This window comes from Azolla caroliniana, unplaced genomic scaffold, assembly GCF_043228905.1.
Source record: "Azolla caroliniana isolate FFs.n. ecotype wild unplaced genomic scaffold, voAzoCaro1.0.p SCAF_8, whole genome shotgun sequence".
In the NCBI taxonomy this organism is placed as follows: domain Eukaryota; kingdom Viridiplantae; phylum Streptophyta; class Polypodiopsida; order Salviniales; family Salviniaceae; genus Azolla; species Azolla caroliniana.
In genome coordinates this window covers 12,432,310-12,459,585 of record NW_028230443.1, presented here as the reverse complement: position 1 = coordinate 12,459,585, position 27,276 = coordinate 12,432,310, and the positions used below count along the sequence as shown (strand labels likewise).

General features: G+C 47.6%; 1 protein-coding gene across 1 annotated transcript; it reads right to left on the bottom strand.

Moving 5' to 3' along the window:
- Positions 1-27,276, bottom strand: LOC147861021 (uncharacterized). Its single transcript, XM_087323331.1, has 4 exons — positions 27,230-27,276; positions 26,947-27,080; positions 26,552-26,746; positions 1-503 (listed from the first exon to the last, which is right to left on the bottom strand). Exons 1-4 carry the CDS (start codon positions 27,274-27,276, stop codon positions 1-3), a joined length of 879 nt encoding a protein of 292 aa, XP_087179457.1.

Below are 27,276 nucleotides of genomic sequence, written 5' to 3'. Positions count from 1 at the left end.
CTAGTGTTGCAATTGCATCACTTGTTGGAGAAGGGAAAGAAGACTAGCCTTTTGCACCTTCCACACCCCTTGCACTTGTCTTATAATCAACAATGAATCTCCCTTCACAATCAAACTTCTAATTCCTTTTTCGAAGCATACTTGTAAGGCATGAATTGAGCTAAGATACTCAGCCTCATTGTGACTATTCGCTTCAATGTGGTCACTTCCACTCCATAACTCATTGCATTCTCTATTCACAAAAGCATATCCAATTCCTACAATCTTTGTTTTTTTCTTAAAAGCACCATCAAAATATAATACCCCTTCAAACTTTTTTAACATTATTTTAGACTCATTGATTGGTTCGACATGAGCATCTACCTCTTTTACACTTTTTGTTGGCTCAAGCTCCTTATAGGTAAACAAATCCACCATCTTAGACCTAGTAGTTTCTTCTTTAATAAACCTTACTTCAAACTCTTTTATAATCATTATCCACCATTTCATACGTGGGTTATCTCCTGGAAATCTTAACATATGAGGGAGTAAAGCATTGTTACCGACTAGGAACACGGTCTACGGTCAGTCCTTCGACCTAGACCTCCAAGTGACTACGTGACAACGAATGGTAGCATCTGTGCGTAATACTTAGTGGGATATTCCCCGTACCCTAGCAGTGTATAAGGGAGATGGCTACAACCGAGCTCCTTTGACAGTGGGCTAGCGCACACACCGTTACTTACTCCTACGCTCTCACGTGTTACATATACACAGTAGATTAGCCGTAGCTACACACAGATATCAAAGAAGATAGAACTCTATTATGATACGCCTTTTACATTCAAAATTACACACTCCCTCTATCAGAGGTTTTCTGCCCTTTATATACGCAAGGTCTTTTAGCCATTCACGCTTCCCACGTGAACTGTTACATGCGTTACAATATTATACTATTTCGTTTTCCTGCGCTCTTGTCCGTTGGTTACTATTCCGGTGGACAACACCTCGCACGCCTGTGGGACAGTGCCATGGCACGTCGGACCTATCCCTTTAATCTTCTTCCAAAATGACCCTGATGTTTGGCTCTGCTATGGTGTCCGTGTCTGGGGACGGCGTAGGACCCATAGGTGCATCGTGGTGTGGTTCCCCTGCTTGGTCGGGAGGGTTTATCATGGTGTCGCGATCATCCTGTGTGGGCGGTCCAGGTTCTATGGGATCTTCTTGGGCTAGGCGGTTTGGCTCAGCCGTCGGCGGGCTTGCGGTCGGTCGCGGCTGCATTTCGTCTGTCACTTCCTCCGTGATGTCGGTCGTCGTTGTACGCTCTAGGGAATGGGGTCGCAGGTCCTCTTGGTACGCAACGTTCTCCGTGCGGTCGGCCGATAGAGTATGCTCCAGTAGATTGGGTTCCTCTTGGGCCGTGGTTTCGTTGTCTGGTATTGTGGGGGACTCCGCTCGCCGTTCCGTGCTGTTCACCGTAGTTGTAATTTCTGGTGAACTGGCCTGAGGTTCCTCTTCTTTGGCGGTATCCGGAATTGGCGTCGCGATGGATACCACGTTTGTTCGCGTGCTACCGGCTTGCGTGATTTGGTGAAACAGATCCTCCTGACTTTCACCAAAATCATCTAATAGCTACGCGAGTTCTTCGGAATGTTGGTCTGCTAACGTACGATAGTCTTGCGCTAGGTCCTCGCGTACTGCCGTAATGCTTTCCTCATTGAGTTTATAGAAGCCTCATCTGTCTTTTCTCCGGTTCTCCCAGTCCGCTCGATACGCGTGCAATTCCGCCGCTTGTGCCACCCACTCCATCCATCCTTTGTGTAGTGCCATTTTCAATTGCGTCGTAAACCTCTCCCGATTTATTTGTAGAAGGATATGCACATTGTCTGTGATGGCCTGGCAACGGTTGCGTGCTTCTTCCATAGACTTCTTGAGGTTTGCAATTTCTTGCTGACTAACTGTCGCCGCTATTTCGTATGTGCTCTTCATAACCGCCCACAGCTGGGATTCCTTCGCATGTAGTTCTTCCAGCTTTCCTATTTCATTGTTCAGGCGGATTTCGAGCTGATGCCATCTTTCCTGTTCACCCATCAGTTGCTCGTTGAACCATGCCTTCTTTTTCTCCAATAAGGCCTGCAGTCCCGTGATTGCCGCCTTCGATTTTTTCGCTTCCTCTCGTAATTGGGCGTTTTCTTCTTCTGTTCGAGTGTGTTGTGCTGTCTCCGAAGCGAGTTTCTCTTCAAGGGTTTTTACTTCTTTTCGGCCGTTGGCCCGGATGTCCTTTTCCCTGTCTGAGGACTAGCGAAGTTCAACGCGGAGGATGTCAATTTCTGATTCCGGTAGTTGTACGGCCCATTTTGCTTTTGAGGCGACGGTGGTCTGAGCCTCAATCTCTTCCTTCAAGGCTTCGATGGCGTTGTTTGGTGGTGGAGTTGCCCGTTGTGCCGTAGTCGCGTTATTTTCCAACTCCACGATACGTTCGTTGGCTTTTTGCAGTTCAGCTTCGGTCAATTTAACCTTCTTCCAGACATTCTTATTTTTAATGGCCATCTCCTTGGTGCCCATGCTGACCTTTGCCAGTTCCCTATGAACTTCGACTAGGGCCGAGTTTAATGGGGGTAGTTCCATCCCCATTCGGCGTATATCGGCGTTCCTCCGTCTGCCGACTCTGGCTAACTTGTCCTCATCGTCGCTCTCCGTCGTTTGTGTTAAGGCTCGCTCGATCATCTGGCACTCTGCGTGCTCCTCGGCCATTCGTTGCGAGACCTTATCTGTTGCGTTGCCAAGAATTCCATGAGCTCAAAAGAGGTTCTGAACTGTAATAGTGCGCTGAACTCATCGGCCGTGTCCGAGATATCCGGATATGCCAAGACCTCGCTTTCTGCCGTCAATACGGCTTTCCCTCGTTGTGACTGGGCCGTAATGATCGGCCGTGGCTCCCAGATTATTTCAAAGGTGGTGTTGGGCTCCGTAGCTGCGAAGTCGTTGCCTCCGGTGCCGCGAGTACGTCTTTAACTAATCCTTGCCCATCTTTCCTCTCCAACCTCCGCCATTTCAGCCTGGGGCTTTCCTGTCGAGGTTCGGCGTTTGGATCTGGTGCCGCTTGCTCTTCCTGCGTTGTCCGTGTGTCCAACTGGGTGGTTTGGGGTTCATCCTCCCACTCTATGGTGGCTAACTCCGTTAACCTGCGCTTCGCGGATCGAGGCGGCGGCGTGGGCCTACTGGGTTGCGATGCCGGCAGGCCTCGAGGTGGGAATAGTACCATCAGGTACTGTTGTATGATAGGCCTGAGCTTCTTGCCTCCTTGATACGCGTGCAAGCCTTCCCTTAATGCCGGCTCCGTGTTGACCCCCCAACTGACCATACGCCCTTCAAAGGTATCAACAATAATATCTTCCTTCTGCTTGGGCATCCCATATGCGTTTACATGTACGCATCCGACCTCTAATAGAAACTTGGCAACTTCACGGAAAAACGGATCCGGGATCTCCTTCGTTCTATATGCCTTGGCGGAGGATGAATATGGACCGAAATATCTCGGCAACGACTCCGCAGGAGGGATTTCGAAATGCCTTTCCCCTAGTGATGATAAGTCCAACTTTTTCCGGATGGATGAGTTAGTGACCGTGTCGATGTTGAGCTTTCTGGCGATGTCCAATGCATACGGGTGTGGAAGGTGCCTCTGCGACCTTGATGTACCCATCCAGGCGTTTCTCCACGAGCCATCGACATAAGGCGGTAGAGATAAATATCGGCATAGTCAGAGTAGGCTCATTGGGGGAAGATTGTTGGTTGTGGTGGGTTTGAGCTCTGTGATAGGATGGAGAAGAAGGTGAGGGAGGGGAGCGATGACAACGTTGATAGTTAGGAGGTGGATTTCTGTATTGTGCTGAAGACCTTCTATTTCCTTCTTTTTGTGTCCTAGGGTTCATTGGGCGGTGAGCCATCGTGGTGTCGTGTGTTCTTGGTCTAGAAGTTTGTGCATGCATTTAGTCCTTTTTTAATAGCGTCGCTATCTTCTCTCTCTCTTTTTTTCCTTTTTTTTTCGTAACGGTTACATACAAGCCTATTTTTACACTATGCTACAAGTAGGGCCGTACACTTACGCCGCGGGTTCTTCGGCTTTGTCCTGTCTGGCGGGGAATGGGTTAGGTGGCGTAGGTCCCAGATAAGGTTTAAGGCGAAACCCATTCACCTTTTTTCGTAAGACTTCTCTGGCCAGTGTGCCCAGTTGGAATGTGCCTTGTTCCGCTCCTATTAACGTACGGGCCTGTCCAGCGGAATCATAACTTTCCTGGCATATTGTTATGTACACATAACGTTGGTGAGGGTAGGTCACTAATATTTACATTAGTGAAGGGTATGTTCACTATTATTAAAAAGGGGACTAATGATTGGATAGAATGAATGATATGTGCATGCACTATCATGATTTAGACAACCAATGAATAGAGAGCCTTTTAGAAAGGCACATCTATTCAAGGGGCCTAGGAAAAGGTATAAATATGAGGCTTAGCTACCCTCATAAGGATCATCACGTCGGAAGGCTGCTGTCGTAGACACCGGTGGTGCGGGCTAGGCTTTCGTCTCGACGATCGTGTTTATCTCTTCCAAGGTATTAGTCATCCTAATATCCGGCGGTATGGGACGTCGGTGGTAGGTTGGCTATGTCTAGATCATAGCTCGGGGGTGGTCGGGTGGAACGGATTCTTCTATCCAATCTATTTTCTTCCTTTTTACTTGATTTGGTCTATTGATTAGTAATAGACTCTTAACAGTGGTATCAGAGCTTTTACTAACAATTTTTTTGTTGTTTTGATGTTTTTTGCGTGTGAGCGAGGGGGATCTAACAAGGCTCGTCATGCTCTTCTCAGGATCAAAACAACACTCTAAACCCGGTATTCTTCTTTTTTGATCTCTTCTCTTTTTCTATTATGCGTTCTTTATGGTCGAATCAAATTGGTATTACGTTTTATTCTCTTTCTTTCTACCTCCTACTACGCTACGATTTTACTTATTATTATGCATCGGGCCGAGCGTGTTTGCACTAATCGCACACGCTCAACTCATGGCCTTTTGCATATTGCGATATATATCCCACTCTCTCCTCTCTTGAACTCTTACGATAATAATTATTCTTGTGCATTGGGTCGAGAGTGTTTGCTCTAATCGCACACGCTTATCTCATGGCCGTTTTGCATATGATGTTGAGTATACCACTCTTCCCCTCTATTGAGCCATCACTTGGCCGATTCTAAGGGATGATGTGGCCTTGACGAGGTGTATGTTGCCTACCTATGCCACTCTACTCTCTATTAAGCCATCAATTGGCCGATTCTATGGGATGTTGTGGCCTTGACAAGGTATATGTAGCTTACATATGCCACTTTCCTTTTTAATTAGCCATCAATTGGCCGATTCTAAGGGATGATGTGGCCTTGACGAGGTATATGTCACTTACCTATGCCACTTTCCTCTTTAATTAGCCATTACTTGGCCGATTCTAGGGATATGTGGTGGTCTTGAGGAGGTGCATGTCAACTACCCTAGGGTTTCGTATCTTAGGGCATGTTTGATTCCATACACCTAATTGTTGATTATTCTAATTAAATTTTAATTTCATAAGTATTGTTTCACTTATATGATTTTCTAGTAATTATTATTTACCCGCCCACAATTAACTCTCCTTTTTCCACTTCCTTTTCGTGTATAAAGTATTTACATCGTTTACTTTTGATGTAACCTTTACGTGTAGACTATTTTTTTCGTATGGAGTGGCTTGTTGAACGATTTTATTTTTCAACGGGTCATCTAGGTTTAACTCTTATCATCAAGCCTTAGAAAACGAGTAAAACCATATGAGTTCCCTTATTGATGTTTTACTCATGGATTTGAGTATTACATCTTTGCGCACAACACCGTCATCACTTGTATCAATTTGTGGCTTATGTCACAATTGTGCAAGTTATAACAATCATATTGGGATGTATAAGTGCATACCTTGCACTTCCCATTTATTTGTGACATTGTTTTTTTCGTAGGTAACACATGGGTTCTTTTTTTTACCCTTGTTTTCGTCACTACTTAACTCTTATGAGTAGTGCCTTATTTTATCATTTTATCATCACGTTTGCTTATTGCTCGAAAGACTAGAATATTACTTGTGAGTGCACTTGTTTTTTCACGTAATACACTTTCTCGACCATATAATACATGATGGGTTGGCATTAATATAAGGCTATCTAGGAAATTTCATTGATGTAAGAACCATGGTTGAGCCTCGGGGAGCCGCCATGATTACTCAAGATAGAGATCCGAGAAATACATCTTAGCTATGTTTTCCCCCATGGTTTTTAAAACACCATAGTGTTACCATAGTTATCGGATCTCGAATCACATCTCATATGTCTAGAGGGGTAAAGACATGAGATACTTTCTTGGATAAAGTTCTTTCAATCAAAATTTCAAGCATTCATTTTGCTTGTGTATTTTCTGAACCTCCTTATTTTATTGCATACCCACAGCGTGCATCATGGAACAAGTTTTGAACGCAGTTGGAACGATCTCTCCAAATGAGACCTCTCAACCCCAATCCGCATCTCGCACACAAGTTGAGATCACTATTGAGCAATTGCTCACTACTACCTTGAATCAATTGGCCGAAATGAGACAGGCCAATATGGCATTGGAAAAGAAATTCCAAGAATTAACTATTGAGTCCAAGAAAGAAGGTGAACCTTCCTTCGTAGTCACGCCTTTCAAGGGAGATAAGAAAGAAAGAACCGAGGAGGCCATTAGCACTTGGCTTGGTCGTTGGGAGTCTCACTTTGAGCTTCATCCCAAGCCCGATGCAGTAAAAATTGGTTATGTCGGTCGTGAGTTAGGTGGCCGAGCTGCTGCTTGGTGGCGTGGCCTAAGGACCGCAAAAAACTTACCCACAACTTGGGAAGGTTTCGTTGATGTTTTTAAGAAACAATTCTTGCAGCCACCTTCTCAAACCGAACAAGCGCAACACTTGCTCACATTGTCTAGTAAGCCATTTACCTCTCTCGAGGATTATGTGCATCACGCTCGGACCCAGATCCAAAAATCGGGACTTACGGGTGAGAAATGGTTTGTCGCTTGTTTTTTGAATGGTATTCCCAATGGGGATTATCATTGGATTGTCCATGACAAGGACCCCACAACTTTCGAGGAAGCCGTCAACATTGTGCTGCAATACCATAGGACTTCCAAGAAAGACCACAATAAACCTGAGTTCGCCAAAACTCCGAATGTCAAGTTCATTGGGAAACGTAAGCAATCCAGTGACACTCTTGACCGCGACTCAAAGAAACCGAACCTCTTCTGTGCATATTGCAAGAAGCAGGGCCACACAAAGGATACCTGTCGTCGTCTTGAGAGGAAGTCAATGAACACCCCTCCTCAAGACAAATCTACGAGTCACACAGGTGAGTCTTTTGATATTGTTGAAGTTCATACCAATCACTTAAGTTTATGTGAATGCACTTTTCCTTCACATTTACTTGGACCTAATGATTTACTCCGAGCAGTCGGATATATCAATGGAACACAAGCACATTTCTTGTTTGATTCCGGTAGTTCTCACAATTTTCTTAATGATCACTTTGTGCAGCAAATGGAGCTCCACATAAACGCAAGTGATCATATCTATCAAGTTCACATGGCAAATGGAAACGTTCAATACATCAGTGGCATTGTTTGTCAACTGCCAATTCAAATAGATACTTATTTGGAGAAGCTTGACTTTCATGTTATGAAATTACAATCCGCAGATGTCATTTTAGGATATCCTTGGTTTTTTAATAAAAACCCTTCTTTGTCCATTGATTGGGTTAATCACTCAATCACATTTCAACTTAATAATTGTAAACATTTTATTCAATGTTCCAAACTTCCTTCTCATTCACTTGTGTCTTCTAAATCTTTAAGTGAGTATTCTAGTTCATTAATTTATTTGTGTGTAATTGATCCTGCGGTTCAATTTTATTATTTTAATATTGACGCCACACAATTACCACATTTTGAGCAACGATTACTCGACTCTATTTTAGAGGATTTTCAAGATGTGTTTGCTACTAAATTACCGCTTACTTTACCACCTAAACGTAATGTGGACCATCAAATTGAACTCATCCTTGGGGCTGCTCCTGTGAGCATTCCACCTTACCGACTTAGTCGATTAGAAGAGGATGAGATCGCTAAACAACTTAAGGAATACTTGAGTATGGGCCACATTAGGTATAGTAAATCACCTTGGGGTGCGCCAGTTCTATTAGTCAAGAAGAAGGAAGGTTCGTGGCGAATGTGTATCAATTATCGTCGTTTGAATAAAATGACAATTAAGAATGCATATCCATTACCTCGTGCCGATGATTTGATTGATCGTTTGCACGGGGCTCGATATTTTACGAAAATTGACTTACGAACTGGTTATCATCAGATTCGCATCGCCGAGGATGAGATTCCTAAAACCGCTTTTCGTACGCGCTATGGCCATTATGAGTTTTTAGTCATGCCGTTTGGGTTGACTAATGCTCCAGCCACATTCCAACAAGCGATGAATGATGTTTTCCGAGATCAACTCGGTGATTTTGTTGTCGTCTTCTTGGATGATATTTTGATATATAGCCGTACCTTGCAAGATCATGTTCAACATGTTCGATTTGTTTTGCGAAAGTTGCGTGACAACTCTTTCTATGCAAAACATTCAAAATGTGACTTCTTCCAAAAATCTATTGTGTACCTAGGTCATTTAATTACAGAAAATGGCGTTGAAATTGAACCTTCTCGTATTGAAAAGGTTAAACTTTGGCCCATTCCTCGTAATATTCGTGAACTTAGATCATTCTTAGGGTTTGTTGGATTTTTACGAAAATCAATTCGTAACTATTCCAAATTGACTACGCCATTAACTGACCTTTTAAAAGGTCATCCACGTAAGTCTGTCAAACCAATTTCATGGAATGAACAACTTGACAAATCATTTGAGACACTCAAGGAGCATGTGTGTCAGGCTCCCACTCTTCTATTACCAGACCCTTCTAAGCCTTTCTCAATTGAAACCGATGCTAGTGATTATGCTATTGGTGCCGTTCTTTATCAAGGTGGTCACCCTATTGCTTTTGAAAGTAAGAAGCTTGATGCTGCTCAATCTCAGTATTCGGTTCAAGAGAAAGAGTTGTTTGCGGTGATACACGCACTTAAAACATGGAGGCACTATCTCTATGGAAATAAATTTGTGGTTACAACAGACCATCAATCATTAAAGTATTTTTGTGACCAGCCCGATCTTGTTGGTCGTAAAGGCCGTTGGGCTGACCTTATGCAAGATTTTGATTTTTCCATATGATATCGCAAGGGTTCTATGAACACCGTTGCTGATGCTCTTAGTCACATTAAAGAAGTTAACATGCTTAGCTTCACGGAAATAAAATCTGATCTTTTAGATCACCTTCGAGGGAAATACCTTGATGACAGTTATTTCTCAAAATACTGGACGAAAGCCGAATCTGGTTTAGATGCCGATACTAGCACCCTACCCTCGAAGGCGACCTTTCACATTACAAACGGTTTGCTCTACCGTAGTGGAAAGGTCTGTGTTCCAGATTTACCAAATGTTAAACAGAAAATTTTTCATGAATGTCATGATGCACCATCTGCTGGTCATCCTGGAATACAACGCACACTCGTTCTCATCTCGTGTACTTTTTTCTGGCCTAAGATGCGCTCTGACGTGCATAAATACGTAACTCAATGCTTACAATGTCAGATTAATAAGTCGGAACGACTTCAAGCTGCTGCTGGTCTTTTACATCCCTTAGATATTCCCAACAATAAATGGGAAAGTATCTCGATGGATTTTATTGTTAGTTTACCTCGTACACAGAGGGGTCATGATGCCATATGGGTTGTCGTTGACAGGCTAACAAAATTAGCTAGATTTATTCCTACAAAAACCACGGTAACCGCTCAACAGTTGGCTTATCAATTTGTTGATGAGTTATTTCGTTTTTATGGATTACCGATGGATATTGTTAGTGATCGAGATTCCAAGTTTACTAGTGACTTTTGGACTCAGGTCTTTAAGAAACTAGAAACTACGTTGAGCATGAGTTCCGCAGATCATCCTCAGTCTGATGGACAAACTGAACGAGTTAATCAAATTATTGAGGACATGCTTCGAGCTTATGTAGCAAAAACCCCTTCTAAGTGGGAGCAATACCTTCCTATCTTAGAATTTGCCTATAATAGCTCTAAACATACATCCACTGGATATAGTCCTTTTATGTTGATGTATGGTTTTCAGCCACGTGCCCCAGTTGATGTCACGATTCATCGTGATACATTAGACAGTACACGCAATTTTTTGCAAGACATGAACCAAATGTTGCATATTGCCAAAGAAAATGTCAAGACAGCTCAAGATCGTGCTCGATTTTATGCTGATCAGGATAGACGTCCTCGTGCATTTACTATTGGTCAAAAAGTTTTTTTGCGTGTCCCGACTGATTCTATGTCATTATCTACGGGCAAGTGCGCTAAGTTAGCCCCACGATATTGTGGCCCATTTGAAATCCTTAAGCGAGTTGGGTCATCTGCTTATCACCTTGCCTTACCTCGTAACGTTGGTATTCATCCTGTTTTTCACGTCAGTCGTCTAAAACCATTTTTAGGCTCTGGTGATAACACCATCACAATCCAAGATCTTGTAACATTAGAGGATTTTTCTTACAAACCTTATGTTCCTGAACGAATTCTTGATTCTCGTACTAAACGTTTACGTTCTAAAGAGATTCGGCTATTCAAGATCAAATGGATGGATAAACCTATTGATGATGCCACATGGGAACGCGAGCATTCGCTTAAGGCACAATTTCCTCACTTTATATTGCAAGAGTGCAATCTTTTGAAGTAGGGGAGTATGTTATGTACACATAACGTTGGTGAGGGTAGGTCACTAATATTTACATTAGTGAAGGGTATGTTCACTATTATTAAAAAGGGGACTAATGATTGGATAGAATGAATGATATGTGCATGCACTATCATGATTTAGACAACCAATGAATAGAGAGCCTTTTAGAAAGGCACATCTATTCAAGGGGCCTAGGAAAAGGTATAAATATGAGGCTTAGCTACCCTCATAAGGATCATCACGTCGGAAGGCTGCTGTCGTAGACACCGGTGGTGCGGGCTAGGCTTTCGTCTCGACGATCGTGTTTATCTCTTCCAAGGTATTAGTCATCCTAATATCCGGCGGTATGGGACGTCGGTGGTAGGTTGGCTATGTCTAGATCATAGCTCGGGGGTGGTCGGGTGGAACGGGTTCTTCTATCCAATCTATTTTCTTCCTTTTTACTTGATTTGGTCTATTGATTAGTAATAGACTCTTAACACATATGGCCCATGCGGGTTTGGAAAACCAATACTGCTCTACCGACCGCGAAATCCTTTTCCCCTGCGTTCCGATTTTGATCCACAAACGCTTTACGTCGTTGTTGTTCCTGCTCCAACACAACCATGTTGTGTACGCGTGTTTCACCGAGTTCGAGTAGTTGGTGGAGCCTTACTTCCTTCGACTTGGCTTCCGATAGTCGGTCTCGTACCTGAATCCATAAACTGGGTATCTGAAACTCTACCAACATCATGTCCTCCAGCCCAAACGCTAGTCGAAATTGACTGTATGCTTGTTTTGTAGCTGGTTTTGTACGCCCATAACGCACTATGTAATTTGGTATCCCAGTCCGTTCTATTTTCATTGACGATTTTCTTTAATATGGTTTGCAATGTCTTGTTGTTGGACTCCACCAACCCATTTGCCTGTAGATAATATGGCGTACTTTTCTTGTGGACTACGGCGTAATGATGTGTCAGTTCACGAATGACCGTATTGAGAAAGTGGCTCCCCTGATCACTGATAAGCTCAATTGGACAACCGAACCGACACCAGATATGTTCGTCAAGGAATCTCGCTATGACGGCTGCCGTATTCTCTCGTAGAGCCTTTGCTTCTACCCACTTGGTGCAATAATCCATGGCTACCAATATGTATTTATTGCCCGTACGGGCCACCGCCGGTGTGAAGGGCCCCACAAAATCCAATCCCCACTTTTGGAAGGGATCTAACAGTAATACGGGTTGGTGTGGCATTCTTGCGCCCTCCGTGGGCTGGCCCATTAGTTGACACAAATCGTACTTTTTGCAATACTCGTATGCGTCCTTCTGTGTAGTAGGCCACCATAGGCCTGCTTGCCATATTTTCCGGGCTGTAACATCGCCCGCGTAGTGTCCGCCTCTCCTGCCGCAGTGAGCCTCCCATAAGACCGCTTCTTTCTCATCCTGATGTACACTGCGTCGCCAAATGCCATCACTACCTTTGTGATATAAGATTCCTTCTACCAGGCAGAAGTTATGGCTCTAGACGACTAATCATTTCTTCTCGTCCGTGCATAATTATGGTGGAGGCAGTCCCGTAGTCAAAAAGTATGTCATTTCCATGAGTGTTATTCGCTAGCCGGACAAGGTCTAACACAAGGTGTCACGGAGACACTTCACCAAAGGGTGATTACGGCATAGGATTAAGATTCAACGATTACACCGACTTACGTAGGTTACACGATTAAAGTGCTTTGGTTAATTACACGCGTAAGATATAACAGTAATTACAGAACGGAAATCAAGACAGAAGTATAAACATCATAAGCTCTATTAATTATCCGCTGCGATTACAATGGGGTCCGGGCCTTTAAATAGGTTTCCGGCCCGTAGTACAAAACGGTGCCTATCGCACCTATTCGGGATCCGTCCGGATCTGGAACGGCATACCGTTTCCAGTCCGTCCGTCCACACTATCCTCATTTACAACCATATATAATTAATTCCTTCACTCCGTATTTTGGACTCCTTGCCGGCCGGTAACACATGGCACGCCCGTGGGACGGTACCTTGTACGTCGAACCCTTCTCGGCCCCTTCATTGTTCACCCAAACTGTCCAAAATATCTTGTTCCAGAGTTTCCAATTATTCTTCCGGTTGTGGTTGTTGCGGCTGTGCTTGCTGCTGCTGCTGCTGTGGTTGCGGTTAGGATTGAGGCTGTTCCGGCTGCTCTATAGGCGGCTGCTCCGTTTGTTTCTCTGCCTCTGGCTGCTCCGTTTGTCTCTCTGACTCCGGCATCTCCGTTTGACTGCTTCCGGTCCGGTCTCCTTCCCGTAACGGTTCCTCATCACTGAGGTTGACCGTAACCGGTTCTCGTTCTTTCTCTCCCCGGATCCGGGACCTCTCGTAGCTTTCAAACTGGATCTGCGCCTCCAGCCTGTCGTCGTCCAGCTGAGCTACAAGTTGCCGGACTTGCCCTAGTTGGTCGTCTGCCAAGGCTTGAAAGTCCTTGGCCAGCTCATCTCTTATGCCGGTGAAGTCCTCGGAAGTCAGCATATAGCAATCATCTCCCTCCTTCCGCCAGTTCTCTACGTCGGCCCGGAGCAATTGGAGTTCCGCCGCGTTCGTGGCCCACTTGGTCCACCATTTGACGGACCCGTTGTCAATCAAGCTCTTGGTCTGGTTCAACCAGGCCCGCATGATATCCTGGATGCGACTTGCTCCCATTTGCGCTCTGCTTTCCACAACTTGTCGCTACTCCTTCAATTGCTTGATGAGATTAGCCGTATCCTCCGCCTGCTCTCTGTAGCGCGTCAGCTGCCCTTGATATGTCGTTTGCAGCCTCTGCAGTACCTCCGCCGCTCTTTCTTTTTCCGCCTGCTGTTGCCTGAGGAGCTCTGTCCGAACCTTCTCCGCCTCTTCCAACCGTCTTCTGGTTTCCGCTTGTTCCTTGGCGAATGCGGTTGCGGTCCGATCAACTGCTTGCCGGAGCTCATCTGTCCGTTCCTTGTGCTCCGTTTGCAACCGTTTATACTCCCGGTGCAATTGCTCAAATTCCGCCGTTTTTTGTTTGCGCTTGCCGTTGATCTGGCGATGGTTCCGGTCCTCCCGGTCCTTTACCTGCCGGAGTTCCTCTTTCAGGCGCTCTACTTCTGTTTCGGCGTTTCTACGGAGCCTCTCCTTCTCTTGCAGCATTTTCTCCTTCTCCTCCTTGAGCCGGTCGTACGCTTGGTGGCCTTTCCGTAAGCTCTCCTCGGCCCGGCGTAGATTCTCAGCAGTCTTTTTGAGTTCTGCCTCCGCTGCCGTCTTCAATTCTCTTTCGCGGCTCCTCAGCGCTTCTTGGGCAGTTAGCTCATCCTTTAAATCCGCCAGCTCTTGGGCTTGTGCAGCATTTCTCTCCGGAACGGTTTCCGTTGCCGGGGTCTGGTTGCTATGTACAGGTTGATCTGACGCCTTATTCTGTACATTGCCCGGAGTCACCGGTGCTTGGACTTGTGTTGTCAAAGCCAATTGAGCCATTTCCCTTGTGACCCTCTCCAAGTCTTGTTCAAGGCTCCGGATTCTGGACCGGGCCGTCTCTAGATCTACGGTTGTGACGAGCAACCGTTCCTGGTGCGCTCTCTCCTCCGCCTCTATATACTCGACCGCTCCGGCGATTTGCTCGCCTACCCACCATAGCCACATGCTACTGGTGCCTTGCTGCTGTACTGGTCGGGTCGGCTCATTCACTGTGGAATTGTCTGGCCTGAGTGCCTGCATATGCCGTTCTGGTTCTACTCCTTGGCCGCCGTGTGTGCTGGCTGGGCTCGCCGGCTGTTGAGTTCCGGTTCTCGCCGTCTCCGGAACCGTTGGAATGACTTCTTCTATAGAAGTTGACAAGGCCGGTTCCCTACGCACCGGTTCCGGTTCCTCCCTTGTGGTTTGCTCAGGTTGAGTTGGGGGCGTCTCTGCCTCTCGCGGGTACGACCGCTCCCCCCCTCTCTCGGCGGTCCTACTTCTTGACCGTCGTTGGAGGTGCTCTTCTGGCTCCTCCGTTTCCTCTTCCTGTGTAACGGCATGTTTCTGTGCCGTCAAGGGTTCCGGTTCCTTCTGTTCCGGTCACCGTATGGTTATCTTAACGGGTCGGACCGGTGACACCTCCTCCGGTTCTGAGAGCCGTTTCTTCCCTTTCGTCGCCTTCGACGCCAGCAGCTGCTGTCGTTTGGACGCCGGCTTCGAGGTGCTTCCTTCCGATACTCTTGGCCGCTTCTTTGGCTGGACGGTCTCGACCGGCGGCACGAGCAATGTTATCCACTGAGCTACGGCGTGCCACAGCTTCCGGCCCTCCTTGTCGTCCTTTCCTCGTACCATGTCGATTGCCACGCACAACCCGTCTGCAATCAACACCGGCCAATCCACCTTGGTCCCTTCATAGGTGGCTATGATCATCCCTGCCCGATTTTTTGGCATGACAGGGGGTCGGGGGTACACGTGGCCTTACTCATGGAGCACTCGAGCTATCTCCCTGAATAGCGGATCTTCGCCGCCCTGCGTTCGATAGCCTTTGCCGGCAACAGAGTACTCACCGAAATATCGGATGAGTTGCTCCGAGGTTGGGTTATCGATCTGAAAGATACCTCCCTCCGGCAGGCCTGTTAGCGCACGGATCGCTTCCTCGGTGATGACTTCTATGTCGAGCTCCTTGATGACCCGGTCGGCTTCTCTGTGCGGTGGTGCCTCCATGATGGCCAAGAACCCCTCCAGTCCGTGTTGCCTGAACCATTTCCTGGCCGCTTCCGACAGCGTTTGTGGTTCCATGTCTGCTTCGAGGTCGAGGAAAGAAGGCGAGGTAGAGTGGTGATGAGGGTGAGAGCGAGAGAGAGAGCGTTCTGAACGCGGGGGTTCTCTGAGTGCAGGTTCGCGTTTGCTAAGCTTCCACTGCCTTGGTGCTTCTGTGCTTCTTGGCTCGCGAAAAAAGAAGGTCTCCATGCGCTCTTCTTTTCTCTGTGCGTCTTGGCGCCTTTTTTCGAGCATGCGCACGTCGTGTACCGATTTAGTATTAAGTAACGTGGCGGCTCTTTAAATGCCCACTACATACCTTTTCGCTCCTCGCTTTCACGCCCGTTCATACCTCGATTTTTAATGATTTTTTTATTTTATTTTTTTTATATATATATATATATTTTTTTTTTTTAATGACGGTATGTGATCTTACACATCCGTAGGTCCCTTCGGACCCTTACCGTTTTCCTTACGGGTTGCCGTGTCTTCCTTCGCCTCTGCTACGGGTTCCCCGTCGTCTTTTTCTTCCATCCGTACCGTTCCCGGTATAGTGCCGGTGGGCTGCATAAACGGGTTACTTGGCATCGGTCCTTTATAGGGCTTTAGTCTAAATCCGTTCACCCACTTGCCTAGTACTTCACCGGCAAGTGTCCCTATCTGATAGGACCCGTTGTATTTCCGTGTCAGCCAATACGGGCCTGTCCATCTGAACCGGAGTTTACCCGGCATCTTGCCCATCCTTGTTTGGAATACTACCACCGGCTTTCCGATTTCGAACATCTTCTCATTCCCTTTCCGGTGACGGTCAACGAACGCTTTCCGTCGTCGTTGCTCCAGTTCCATGTGTAGGATGCTGGCCAGCCGTTGCTCCTCCAGTTCGCATAGTGCTGCTAGCCGCATTTCCTCCGACTCCTTTTCATTCAGCCGCTCCCGTAGTTGGATTCGTAAGCTAGGTACCTGAAATTCCACCGGCATGACCGCCTCTAAGCCGAACGCTAGCCGGAACGGCGTTGTCCGGATACTTGTTTTGTATGCCGTTCGGTACGCCCATAGCGCGCTATGGAGCTTTGTATCCCAGTCCGTCCGGTTTTCATTGACGATTTTGCGGAGAATGTTCTGCAGCGTTTTGTTGGTGGATTCTGCTAACCCGTTCGCTTGTGGGTAGTACGGTGTGCTCCATTTATGGACCACGGCATAGAACGTTGTTAAGCTTTCCACAACCTGGCCGAGGAAGTGCCCTCCTTGGTCGCTGATTAATTCAATCGGACATCCATATCGGCACCAAATGTTCTCGTACAGGAATTTTGCTGTGGATGACGCGGTATTGTCTCTCAAGGCCTTAGCCTCCACCCATTTAGTGCAATAATCCATTGCCACGATGACATAACGATTACCTGTTCTCATTGCCGGTGGCTTGAACGGTCCGACAAAATCCAACCCCCACTTCTGGAATGGCTCTAGTGGAAGTACCGGTTGGTGTGGCATCCGTGCTTGCTCCGTAGGCTGGCCCATTCGTTGGCATAGGTCACATTCCTTAGCATACCTGACGGCGTCTTTTAACGTCGTGGGCCACCATAAGCCGCTCTGCCATACTTTCCTTGCCGTCGCTTCCCCGGCATAGTGTTCTCCGGCAACCCCACAGTGTGCTTCCCGTAAGATTACTTCTTTCTCGTCACTACGGACTGCCCGTCTCCATATTCCATCTGCTCCTTTGTGGTAGAGAGTGTCCCGTAACAGACAGAAATTGCGGCTCTGCACCGCCAGTCGTTTCCTCTCGTCCCGGTTCATTTCCTCCGGTGGCAGGCCCGTGCTTAGGAACTGGTGCATGTTTGTCAGCCACCTATCTTCTGATGTGACCGTGTCGTCCGCTGCCGTTTCCGGGGTGATACGGAATAACTCTGCGTCCGGGAATTCATCCGCTACTCCGTCGCCTGCTTCTCCGGACTCTAACCGGCTCAGATAGTCTGCTACGGCATGCTGGATATCGGGCCGATGGAAGATCTCGAATTCGAACTCCTGCAACAGCAAGGTCCAACGGGCCAACTTACCGGTTAGGGACGCCTTGGACACTAAGTACAGGAGCGCCGAGTGATCCACATGAAAGGAGAACTTCCTTCCCAATAGGTAATGCCGAAACTTTGTGACACTGTAGATCATGCCCAGGGCCTCCCGTTCCGTCGTCGAATAGTTCTTCTCCGCTTGGGATAGCTTCCGGCTGGCGTAATAGACCGGCCGGTACCATTTAGGCTCCGTAAGTTGCATTAAGGCGCTGCCGATAGCGATGTCGGACGCGTCAACGAACACGTGAAATTCCTTGCTCCAATCCGGAGGCTGCACGACGGGTGCTTGCGACAAAAGTACCTTCAGGGCATTGTATGCCTTATCCTCCGTATCCGTCCATTGGAACGGTGTCCGATGTACCGCGGTGTGCAATGGTGTAGCCAAGTCAGCCAAGTGACGGAGCATCCGGCTGTGCCACCGGATCTGTCCTAAGAATCGGCTTAGTGCTTTGGCTATTTTCGGCGCCGGTGCCCCTAGTATCGCGTTTACTTTGTCCGGGTCGACCGCAATGCCCTCCTTACTTACAATGTGTCCCAGTAAAATTCCACTTGAAACCCCAAAGATGCATTTTGCTGGGTTTAAGCTTAGCCGGTATAACCTACACTTTTCAAGGCATAACCGTAGGTGCTGCAAATGGTCTTTTCCCCGGCTATAGACTGCAAAATCATCCAGGAAAACCTGCATGAAGGCCGGAATGTATTCGCCGAAGATCTCCATGATGATTCGCTGGAACGTTGCTGGTGCCGTTTTTAGGCCGAACATCAATACTTCGGCCACAAACACCCCCCATTCGGTGACGAACGTTGTCTTCTCCTGGTCGTCCGGATGCATCCGGATTTGATTGTAACCGCTGAACCCGTCTAGAAAGCTATAAACTTCATGGCCGGCGACGGCATCCAGTACTCCATCCGTGAACGGAAGAGGGAATGCATCCGTAATTGTGGCTGCATTTAATTTCCTGTAATCTACACACACGCGGATTTTACCGTTCTTCTTTGGGACGACGACGATGGGGCTCAGCCACGTCGCTTTCTTTACCGGCCGGATGAAGCCCACTCTTAGGAGTTTGTCGATTTCCTCCTTCACTTTGGCGGCGTAGTTGGGGTTCATTCGGTAACGTCGTTGCGCCACTGGTTTCGCGTCCTTGCCTAAGTGGATCTGATGCTGATATAATTGAGGGTCCAGCCCTTGCATGTCCTCGTATGACCAGGCGAATACGTCGCGAAACTCCGTGAGAAGTTTGATCATCGCCGCTTTATCTTCCGGCTTCATTTCTTTGGCGATGTGAACCGGCTTTGATTCGTCCTTGCTTCCTAGGTTCACTTCGTCAAGCTGGGATGTTTTTACCCTTTGGGAAACGGCCATTTCCCGTTCCAACGCTTCCTATGCTTGCCGTAATTCCCGAATCGCATCTTTGTCTGGTTCGGCTTCGGTTTCGTCCCGCTGCGGCAAGTATGGCGCTACGGCTTCAGCCACGTCAATCTCGAAGAGTGGTACGATCTTTGGGTGTTCCTCCAAGTACTGGGCTTCTTCGTCATCTGCCAACCCTTCAAGCATGTTCACGCATTCCGCATATAGCGGTGTGCATTCCTTACCGTTGCTCGTCCGTGGTTGTGTCGGAACCCGGACCTTGGCTTTTCCGTGCCGGAAGGTAATCATATTTTTCTGCCAATTTTGCTTGATGTGTGCTGTTTTCAACCATGGTTTGCCCAGCAACAGTGGGTACGCGCCTTGCGCCTGTAGCTGCAGCACTACAGCCGAGATGTGAAATGTGTGGCCTCCTATGGTGACTTCCAATTTCCGTATTAAGCCCGTTGGCCGTACAGAGCTCGTATCCGCCATCCGTAGCCAGAACGGACATGGCTCCCATTCATGTATACCCAAGGCATCACACGTGCGGAGGCTTATTACGTTCACCCCGGAACCTCCATCGATTACTGTGCCGGGAAGTTCGTGCCCTTTGACAATAGTTGTAATCACTGGACTACTTGTGTCCACCACCGTCGGTCCCTCCTCCGGATTCGAGAAAAGGACTGGTGCCGGTGGGGCTATACCGTCTGTCATGACCGTTTTTAGCCCTTCCGTAAATCGCAGCACGAGCTGTAAGAGTCTTCCTAATGGCAACGTGATCTGACATTCTTGCAGTGCTTGCCATGTCTCGTTTTCTGGGTGGCTACCGCTGGCACTCCCTATGGTATTTGCCTTTTGCCGTTCCACGTCCGCGACATTCCTTTCATTGGCTTCCTTCACCCACTCCGTCGCCTATTTTCGTATGGCCTCTTGTGTTTCCCACTCTTTGACCATGCCTTTCGACCGTGTGGTTACTTGCTGTAAATCCGCCACTTCCGAAACCACCATATTAACTGCTGGTCGTTTATCGTAGCTCTTTGCCGGGCACTGGTTACTGTAGTGGCCTTCCTGCCTGCAGTAATAGTAGTATTCTTTACGGGTATTGCTGGATTCAGCTTTGCTGGTATCCGGAGTCGGTCCCGTAGTGAGTGGTGCGTTCTGTGCCGGTTGGCTCCTTGGGGTTCCCTGTTCCGGGTCCCTAGTGTGACCACCTTTCTTGAAATTGCGTTTCTTATTATTCTTTTTATTTCGGTAGTCCGGTCGTGGTGGATCGTAAAATCGGCCGTAGTCCTCCTGGTGCCTTCGGTAACCAGGGGAATGGTCTCTGTTGTATTGCTCGTGTCGTCTGTTGGGTTCCCGATAACGGTCCGATCGCTCATACCGGTCATAGTTATCACGCCGATTCCCGTACCGGCCATCATTCTCTTGTCTGTCTCCGTACCGGACATCCTGTGCCGGTTGGTACCGGTTCATTCTTTGCCAACGATCGTCATCTTCGTCTCGGCTGCTTCTTGGCTCGATCCGTCGGACGGGTGGTGCTTGTCGGTTTAACAGGTTATACTCGCACTGGTCCGTTGTATGACTCTTGGATTGACAAATCACACACTGGGTTCGCATGGTGCACTCCACTGCCGAGTGTCCGGCATTCAAGCAGATTGTGCATTGAATTGCTTGCCGGAACCGGAGATCTTCCTCGGTGGGTAACGCCCGTTGCAGCGTTCCCAGCGTAAGCCATGAGCTTGACTTTTCCATTTCTCTGACCCGGTCAATGACCTGGTCGATGGTGCATCCTCGAAAGTCGATCACCGTACACACCGTGCGTAACGGTTCCCGGAGTGCGTTTAGAAATATCGTCCGTAATTCCTCCTCCGGGGGTGCACGGGCAAGCTGGCTATGCATTCGTTGGAAACGGATGACGAATTGGGGAAAGCTTTCCCCTGCCTCCTGTCGGATCGTATAAAACAGGCCCACCATTGTCGTCTGGTCGACCTCCTTGTGGAAAAAATGCAAGAATTTTGCTTTTAATTCTGCAAAGGTTGTGATGGTCGCCGGGTCCTGCGTCCGCCGCCATCGTGTCGCTGGTCCCTCCAACGTGACTCCGAATTCCGCTATCTTCGAGCGTTCTTCTTCCTCCGGTGTCATTCGCTGGGACGTGTGATTTGCTTCCCATGTCTGCTCGAAGTCATGAACATGCGCTTCCGCATCCGGATCGTCGCGATACTTTGAGTATTGGAACGGCATGTCGTCGTCCAGTATTAGGCCGCGGTTTAGTGGCGTTTGTTGATATCTTTCCGGTTTTCTCTCCGGTTCCACTTCCGGTTCTTGTGCCGGTGCTTTTTCCGGTTCCTTTTCCGGCTCTTCTTCCGGTACTTTTGCCGGCTCTTTCGTTGGTGTCGGTGGCTTTGCTTCTTCCACTCCCGGTGTTGGTGGGTTGACGGCTTCCGTTTGTGGTTCCGGGTAGCCCTGGTTGAGCGGTTCCGGTTCTGGAGTCGGCACGGTATCCGACCCGTCGTCCTCCGGGCCGCCGGGGGTATCGTTGCTGCTCCGGTAGTTCGTGTGCACGTTGTATCCCCCTTCGGAATCCGATTCGTAGGCTGAAAAGGCTTCTGCCTCGTTTTCTCCGCTTGCCAGTGCCTCCAGGAGGCGTTCGGTTTCCCGGAGACTACTTAGACTGCTTCCGTCGTCCTGGTCGCGAGTTTGCCGTAACCGGAGAGATTCCTCCGCGACTCTCCGGATCTCGTTGGAGAACGAACGATCCGAGCGAATTTCCTGCGCTGCTTGCTGGAAAGTCTCACGCCGTCTTTGCCGTTCGGCGAGGCGTCGAGCTCGGTCCGTAACCAAGTCGTGTGTTGGTCTAGTCATCCATTACCGTCGTTCGCTGCGAGAAAGCAGGAATCGTGGTCGCCAAAACTGTGTTATTCGCTAGCCGGACAAGGTCTAACACAAGGTGTCACGGAGACACTTCACCAAAGGGTGATTACGGCATAGGATTAAGATTCAACGATTACACCGACTTACGTAGGTTACACGATTAAAGTGCTTTGGTTAATTACACGCGTAAGATATAACAGTAATTACAGAACGGAAATCAAGACAGAAGTATAAACATCATAAGCTCTATTAATTATCCGCTGCGATTACAATGGGGTCCGGGCCTTTAAATAGGTTTCCGGCCCGTAGTACAAAACGGTGCCTATCGCACCTATTCGGGATCCGTCCGGATCTTGAACGGCATACCGTTTCCAGTCCGTCCGTCCACACTATCCTCATTTACAACCATATATAATTAATTCCTTCACTCCGTATTTTGGACTCCTTGCCGGCCGGTAACAATGAGCCACCGGTCCGGAAAGGTCGTTTCCATTCTTTCTGCTAGTGCTACTACCTGCAAAATGTCTGCGTCTGGAAAGTTGTTGTCGTCCTTTTGCGCCATTTCTCCATTATCGAGTCTGCTTAAAAAATTTGCCACTGCATGTTGCGTACCCGGGCGGTGCTGAATTACAAAATCGAATTCTTGGAGCAGCAACATCCATCACGCCAATTTCCTCGTAAGTGCTTGTTTCTCCACCAAATACAACAATGCCGAATGATCCACGTGGAACGTGAATTTCCTCCCAAACAGATAATGTCGGAATTTATTGATGTTATAGATCATCCCTAACGCCTCACGCTCCGTTGTGGAATGGCTACACTCTGCTGTTGATAATTTGCGACTACCATAGTACACTGGCCGGTACCAATTCGGTTTGGTGAGCTGCATTAGCGCACTGCCTATTGTTATGTCCGAGGCGTCTACGAACACGTGCAATGGCTTCGCCCAAACTAGTGGTTGTACGACGGGTGCCTGCGTGAGCATTATCTTGAGTGCCTCATAAGCCTTGTCCTCCGTTGGAGTCCATTGGAAGGGATTCTGATGCACGGCGGCATGTAACGGTGTGGCGAAGTCCGCCAAGTATCGTATCATCCAACTATGCCATCGTATTTGTCCTAAAAACCGGCTGAGTGATTTCGAGTTTGTCGGAGTTTTGGCTTGAGTAATCACAGAGATCTTGTTCGGATCCACCGTTATTCCTTCCTTGCTGATTATATGGCCTAGGAGAGTCCCGCTGGTCACGCCGAAGGCACATTTCACGGGATTCAGCGTGCGGTGCGGCAACGTTCCAAGCACAGTTGCAAATGCGTAAAATGGTCGGTTTTTTTCCCATATACCGCAAAATCATCTAAAAAAATTTGCATGAATGCCAGAATATAATTCCTCAAAGATCGCCGTGATTTTCCGTTGAAATGTCGTCGGCGCCATCTTTAGCCCGAACATCATGACGACTGCCACATAGACTCCCCAGTCCGTGACAAATGTCGTCTTCTCTTGGTCATCGGGATGCATGCGTACCTGGTTGTATCCACTGAAACCATCTAAAAAACTATACATGTGATGCCCTGCGACAGCGTCCAGTACGCTATCAGTGAATGGTAAAGGGAATACGTCCGTAACGGTTACGATGTTTAATTTTCGGTAATCCACGCATATTCGTATTTTGCCGTTTTTCTTCGGAACGACTACTATTGGACGTAACCATGTGGCTTGTTTAACTGGCCATATGAATCCCGCCTTTAGGAGTTTTTCAATTTCTTCTTTTATGCGGGTCGCATAATTCGGGTTCATGCGGTAGCGACGCTGCTGGATCGGTTTTGCGTCGGTTGCCAAATTAATCTTATGTTAATAAAACGTCGGATCTAACCCCTTCATGTCCTTGTGAGCCCAGGTGAACACATCTTTATATTTCTTGAGTAGTTCGATCATTGCGTCTCTCTGGTCCGGCCTTAATTTTTTTGCGATGGAGAGGAAACGGGATTCTGACGCCTCACCCACGTTTACTTCTTCCAGGGTTGAGGCGGTGACTCGTCGTGAAATTTTCATTTCCCTTTCGAACGCTGCCCGTGCTCTGCTTAGTTCTAATATTGACTCTGGGTTTGGTTCGTAAGCCGCGTCGTGGAGAGTAGTGGCCGCGGCATATTTTGCCGCGGTTGCGATTACGTCGATTTCGAACAGCGGAATAATCCGAGGGTGCTCGTCTAGGTAGGCCTCTAATTCTACATCACCCACCCCAACCATCATATTTATATCTTCCACGTATAATGGTGTTATACCCTTGGATTGTGTCTACCTTTCCTCCGTTGGTACGCGAACCTTGGTGCGTCCGTGTCGAAAATTGATACACTTGTGTTGCCAGCTCTGCTTGATATTCACTACACAAAGCCACAGTCTACCCAGCGGCACTGGGTACACCCCTGGGGCGTCCAGGGCGAGGACTACCGCCGAGATGTCGAAGCGATGTCCTCCCACAATAATGCCTAGCTTGCGTATCAACCCCAATCGTCGTACTGGGCGGGTATTTGCCAAATGGAACCAGAACGGGCAAGCCTCCCATTCTGAAATGCCTAACTGTTCGCATGTTTTCATGCTAATTACATTAATGCCCGAGCCCCCATCGATTATGCATCCTGGGATTTCCCGACCGTGTAATATCAATGTAATAGCCGGGTTGTGGTGATCCACTACAAACGGTTCGTCACTAATGTCCGTAAAATTCGTAGCGATGCTTATCCTGGGTATGCCCGTCACCTGTTCTTCCATGGTCTGATGGAAGCATGGGACTAGTTGCAACAGCTTCTCCATGGTTAACGTTATCTCGCAGCCTGCCAGTGCTTGCCAAATGGGGTCCGGGGCCGGTCCTTCGTCCTCCACTAGCTCCATAGTTTTCGCGGACTCCTTCTACATGTGTTCCGTATTTGTAGTGTTTGCTTTTTCAACCCATGCCTGGGCTGTTCGTCGTATCTCATCTTGCGCGGCCCAATCAGTCATTTTTGTTTGCTGACGTGTCATGACTTGCTGCACTTCTGCCGTAATCATATTGACAGTGGGCCCCTTGCCCTTGCGTACTGGGCATTGCATGGCATAATGTCCAGGCTGCTGACAAACAAAATAATGGATGCTAGATTCGCCCTTCTCGGCCCCTAGTGGTGTGTACTGATCCCCCGATGCGACTTGCTCCTCACGATCCAACTTCATTTGTTGGAGCGTACGCGGTGGTTGTTGTTGGTCCCAGCGTGGTTCTTGGTGCCGATCATCGTCCGAGCTTTCGTCATATCGCCGGTGGTCCCGATATTGTCGTTGCTTTCCACGAGGTCCATTGATGCCGCCACGTTTGTTTGTCGGCCAGTGATTCTCATAGCGCCGGGCCCCTCTAGCATATCTAGGGGGGACCACGGTTGTCCTCATCCTCTGGTTCGTCTTCCTCGAAATCATTCTGATTCCGACGATTCCGGTAGTGCCAGTCGTCACGTGGGGTGCGATCCATATACCGTGGTCGGTCTTCTTGCCTCCTTTGTTCAGTATGGCGTGGGGGACGCTGTGTGTCCATGCTGCATACTGTGGGAGCGGCTCTATTCAGCATATTGTATTCGCACTCCTTGACTGTGTGAGCCTTTGAGTGACAGATTGGGCATGGGATTTGCATGTTGCACTCCACTACGGAATGCCCCGATTTCAAGCCAATTGTGCACTAGATTGCTTGACTAAAATGTCGTTCCTTGTCCTGAGGTAACGCTTGTCGTAATGAGGACATAGAAAACCTTTCCTCTTCGTCGTCCAGCTCGCATTGTAACGCTCGTTCGATGACCATATCTGTCATTTCCCCTTTCACGCTATTGTTGTTGAGCATTGTTCGTATGGGTCGGCGTAATGCCGCTAGAAATCTCTCCCTAGCCTCGTCCTCCTCGGGGCCCCATTCTAGTTTCCGCCCGTAAATTTTGGAAACGTAAGCTGAAATCTGCGATCGTCTTGGTCGGCAGCTGCTTAATTGTGTAGAACTATCCAAAGATTTCGCGTTGTGGAACCCTCCGATGGAAGAACCGCAAAAAGGCGAACTGCAGATGTTTGAAGGTCGTGATCGTTGGCAAATCCATCTGTGAATGCCAAAACGTTGATCGCCCATCCAATGTTAACCCGAACTGCGTCATTTTGGACTGGTGCGCTGCCGCCTCAAAAAGGCTCTACGCCATGTGGTTTGCATTCCAGACATTGAGGAACAGGCGAATATGGGTTGCGGCGTCGGTTTCGCCGTTAAAGCGGGGATAGGCAAAGGCCATGTTGGGGCTCTTACATTCAAAATTACACCCTCCCTCTATCAGGGGTTTTCTGCCCTTTATATACGCAGGCAAGGTCTTTTAGCCGTTCACACTTCCTGTGTGAACCGTTACATGCGTTACAATATTATACTATTCCGTTTTCTTGCGCTCTTGTCCGTTGGTTACTATTCCAGCGGACAACAAGCGCATGAAGTTAAAACTATTGTGATTTTTCCTAACAAATAGGATTTCCATTTTTGGAGGGAAAATACCAATTCCCATACAAGTTTCTCATCTTGTGTCCAAGCCTTTTCTATCATTGACATTTTCCTACTAATATAATATATTGGGCGCATATATGATTGCTTAATACCTTTTTGCATTAATACTACACCCGCCACTTCAAATCCCATAGTCAAACTAACATAGAATGGTTTATCCCAATTAGGTGGCATTAGAATGGGTACAATACTCAATCTATCTTTTACTTCTTCAAAGGCATTTTGCTCCACTTTTCCCCACACAAATGGATCTCTCATTGAGGCTCTTTGTAGTGCTTGAATATACTCTACCAACATTTGAAATGAACATGAAAGATATCGTACCATTTGTATAAAGCTTAACAATTTCTTTGTACACGTCGGAGCATCCATCAATAGTAAAGATTCTACTTTACTTGGATCAATGGCAATCCCATTAGCAATAACTTCATGCCCAGTAGAATAATTTTACTATGTACAATTTTGCACGTTTTAGGATTCAATTGACCTCCATCTCCATCTATTTTAGCAAAAATTTGATCAAGCTTTTCGACACTCTTTCTATCACTATATATTCCTATGTCATCCATAAATGACCTTGCAAATTTTCCAAAGAAAGGACTTAACAACCTATCCATCCATCTTTGAAAAGTTGCATAAGCATTAACTAACCCAAAAGGCACCCTAGTGTTACAAAATACACCCATGACGTGATGAAACTAGTCAACTTTTGATCTTCAAATGAAATTTCTATTGGAAAATATCCACAAAAGCCATCACATATTGAATACCTTGCATGTCCCGCCACTTCATCCAATATTTCATCTTGGAAAGGCAT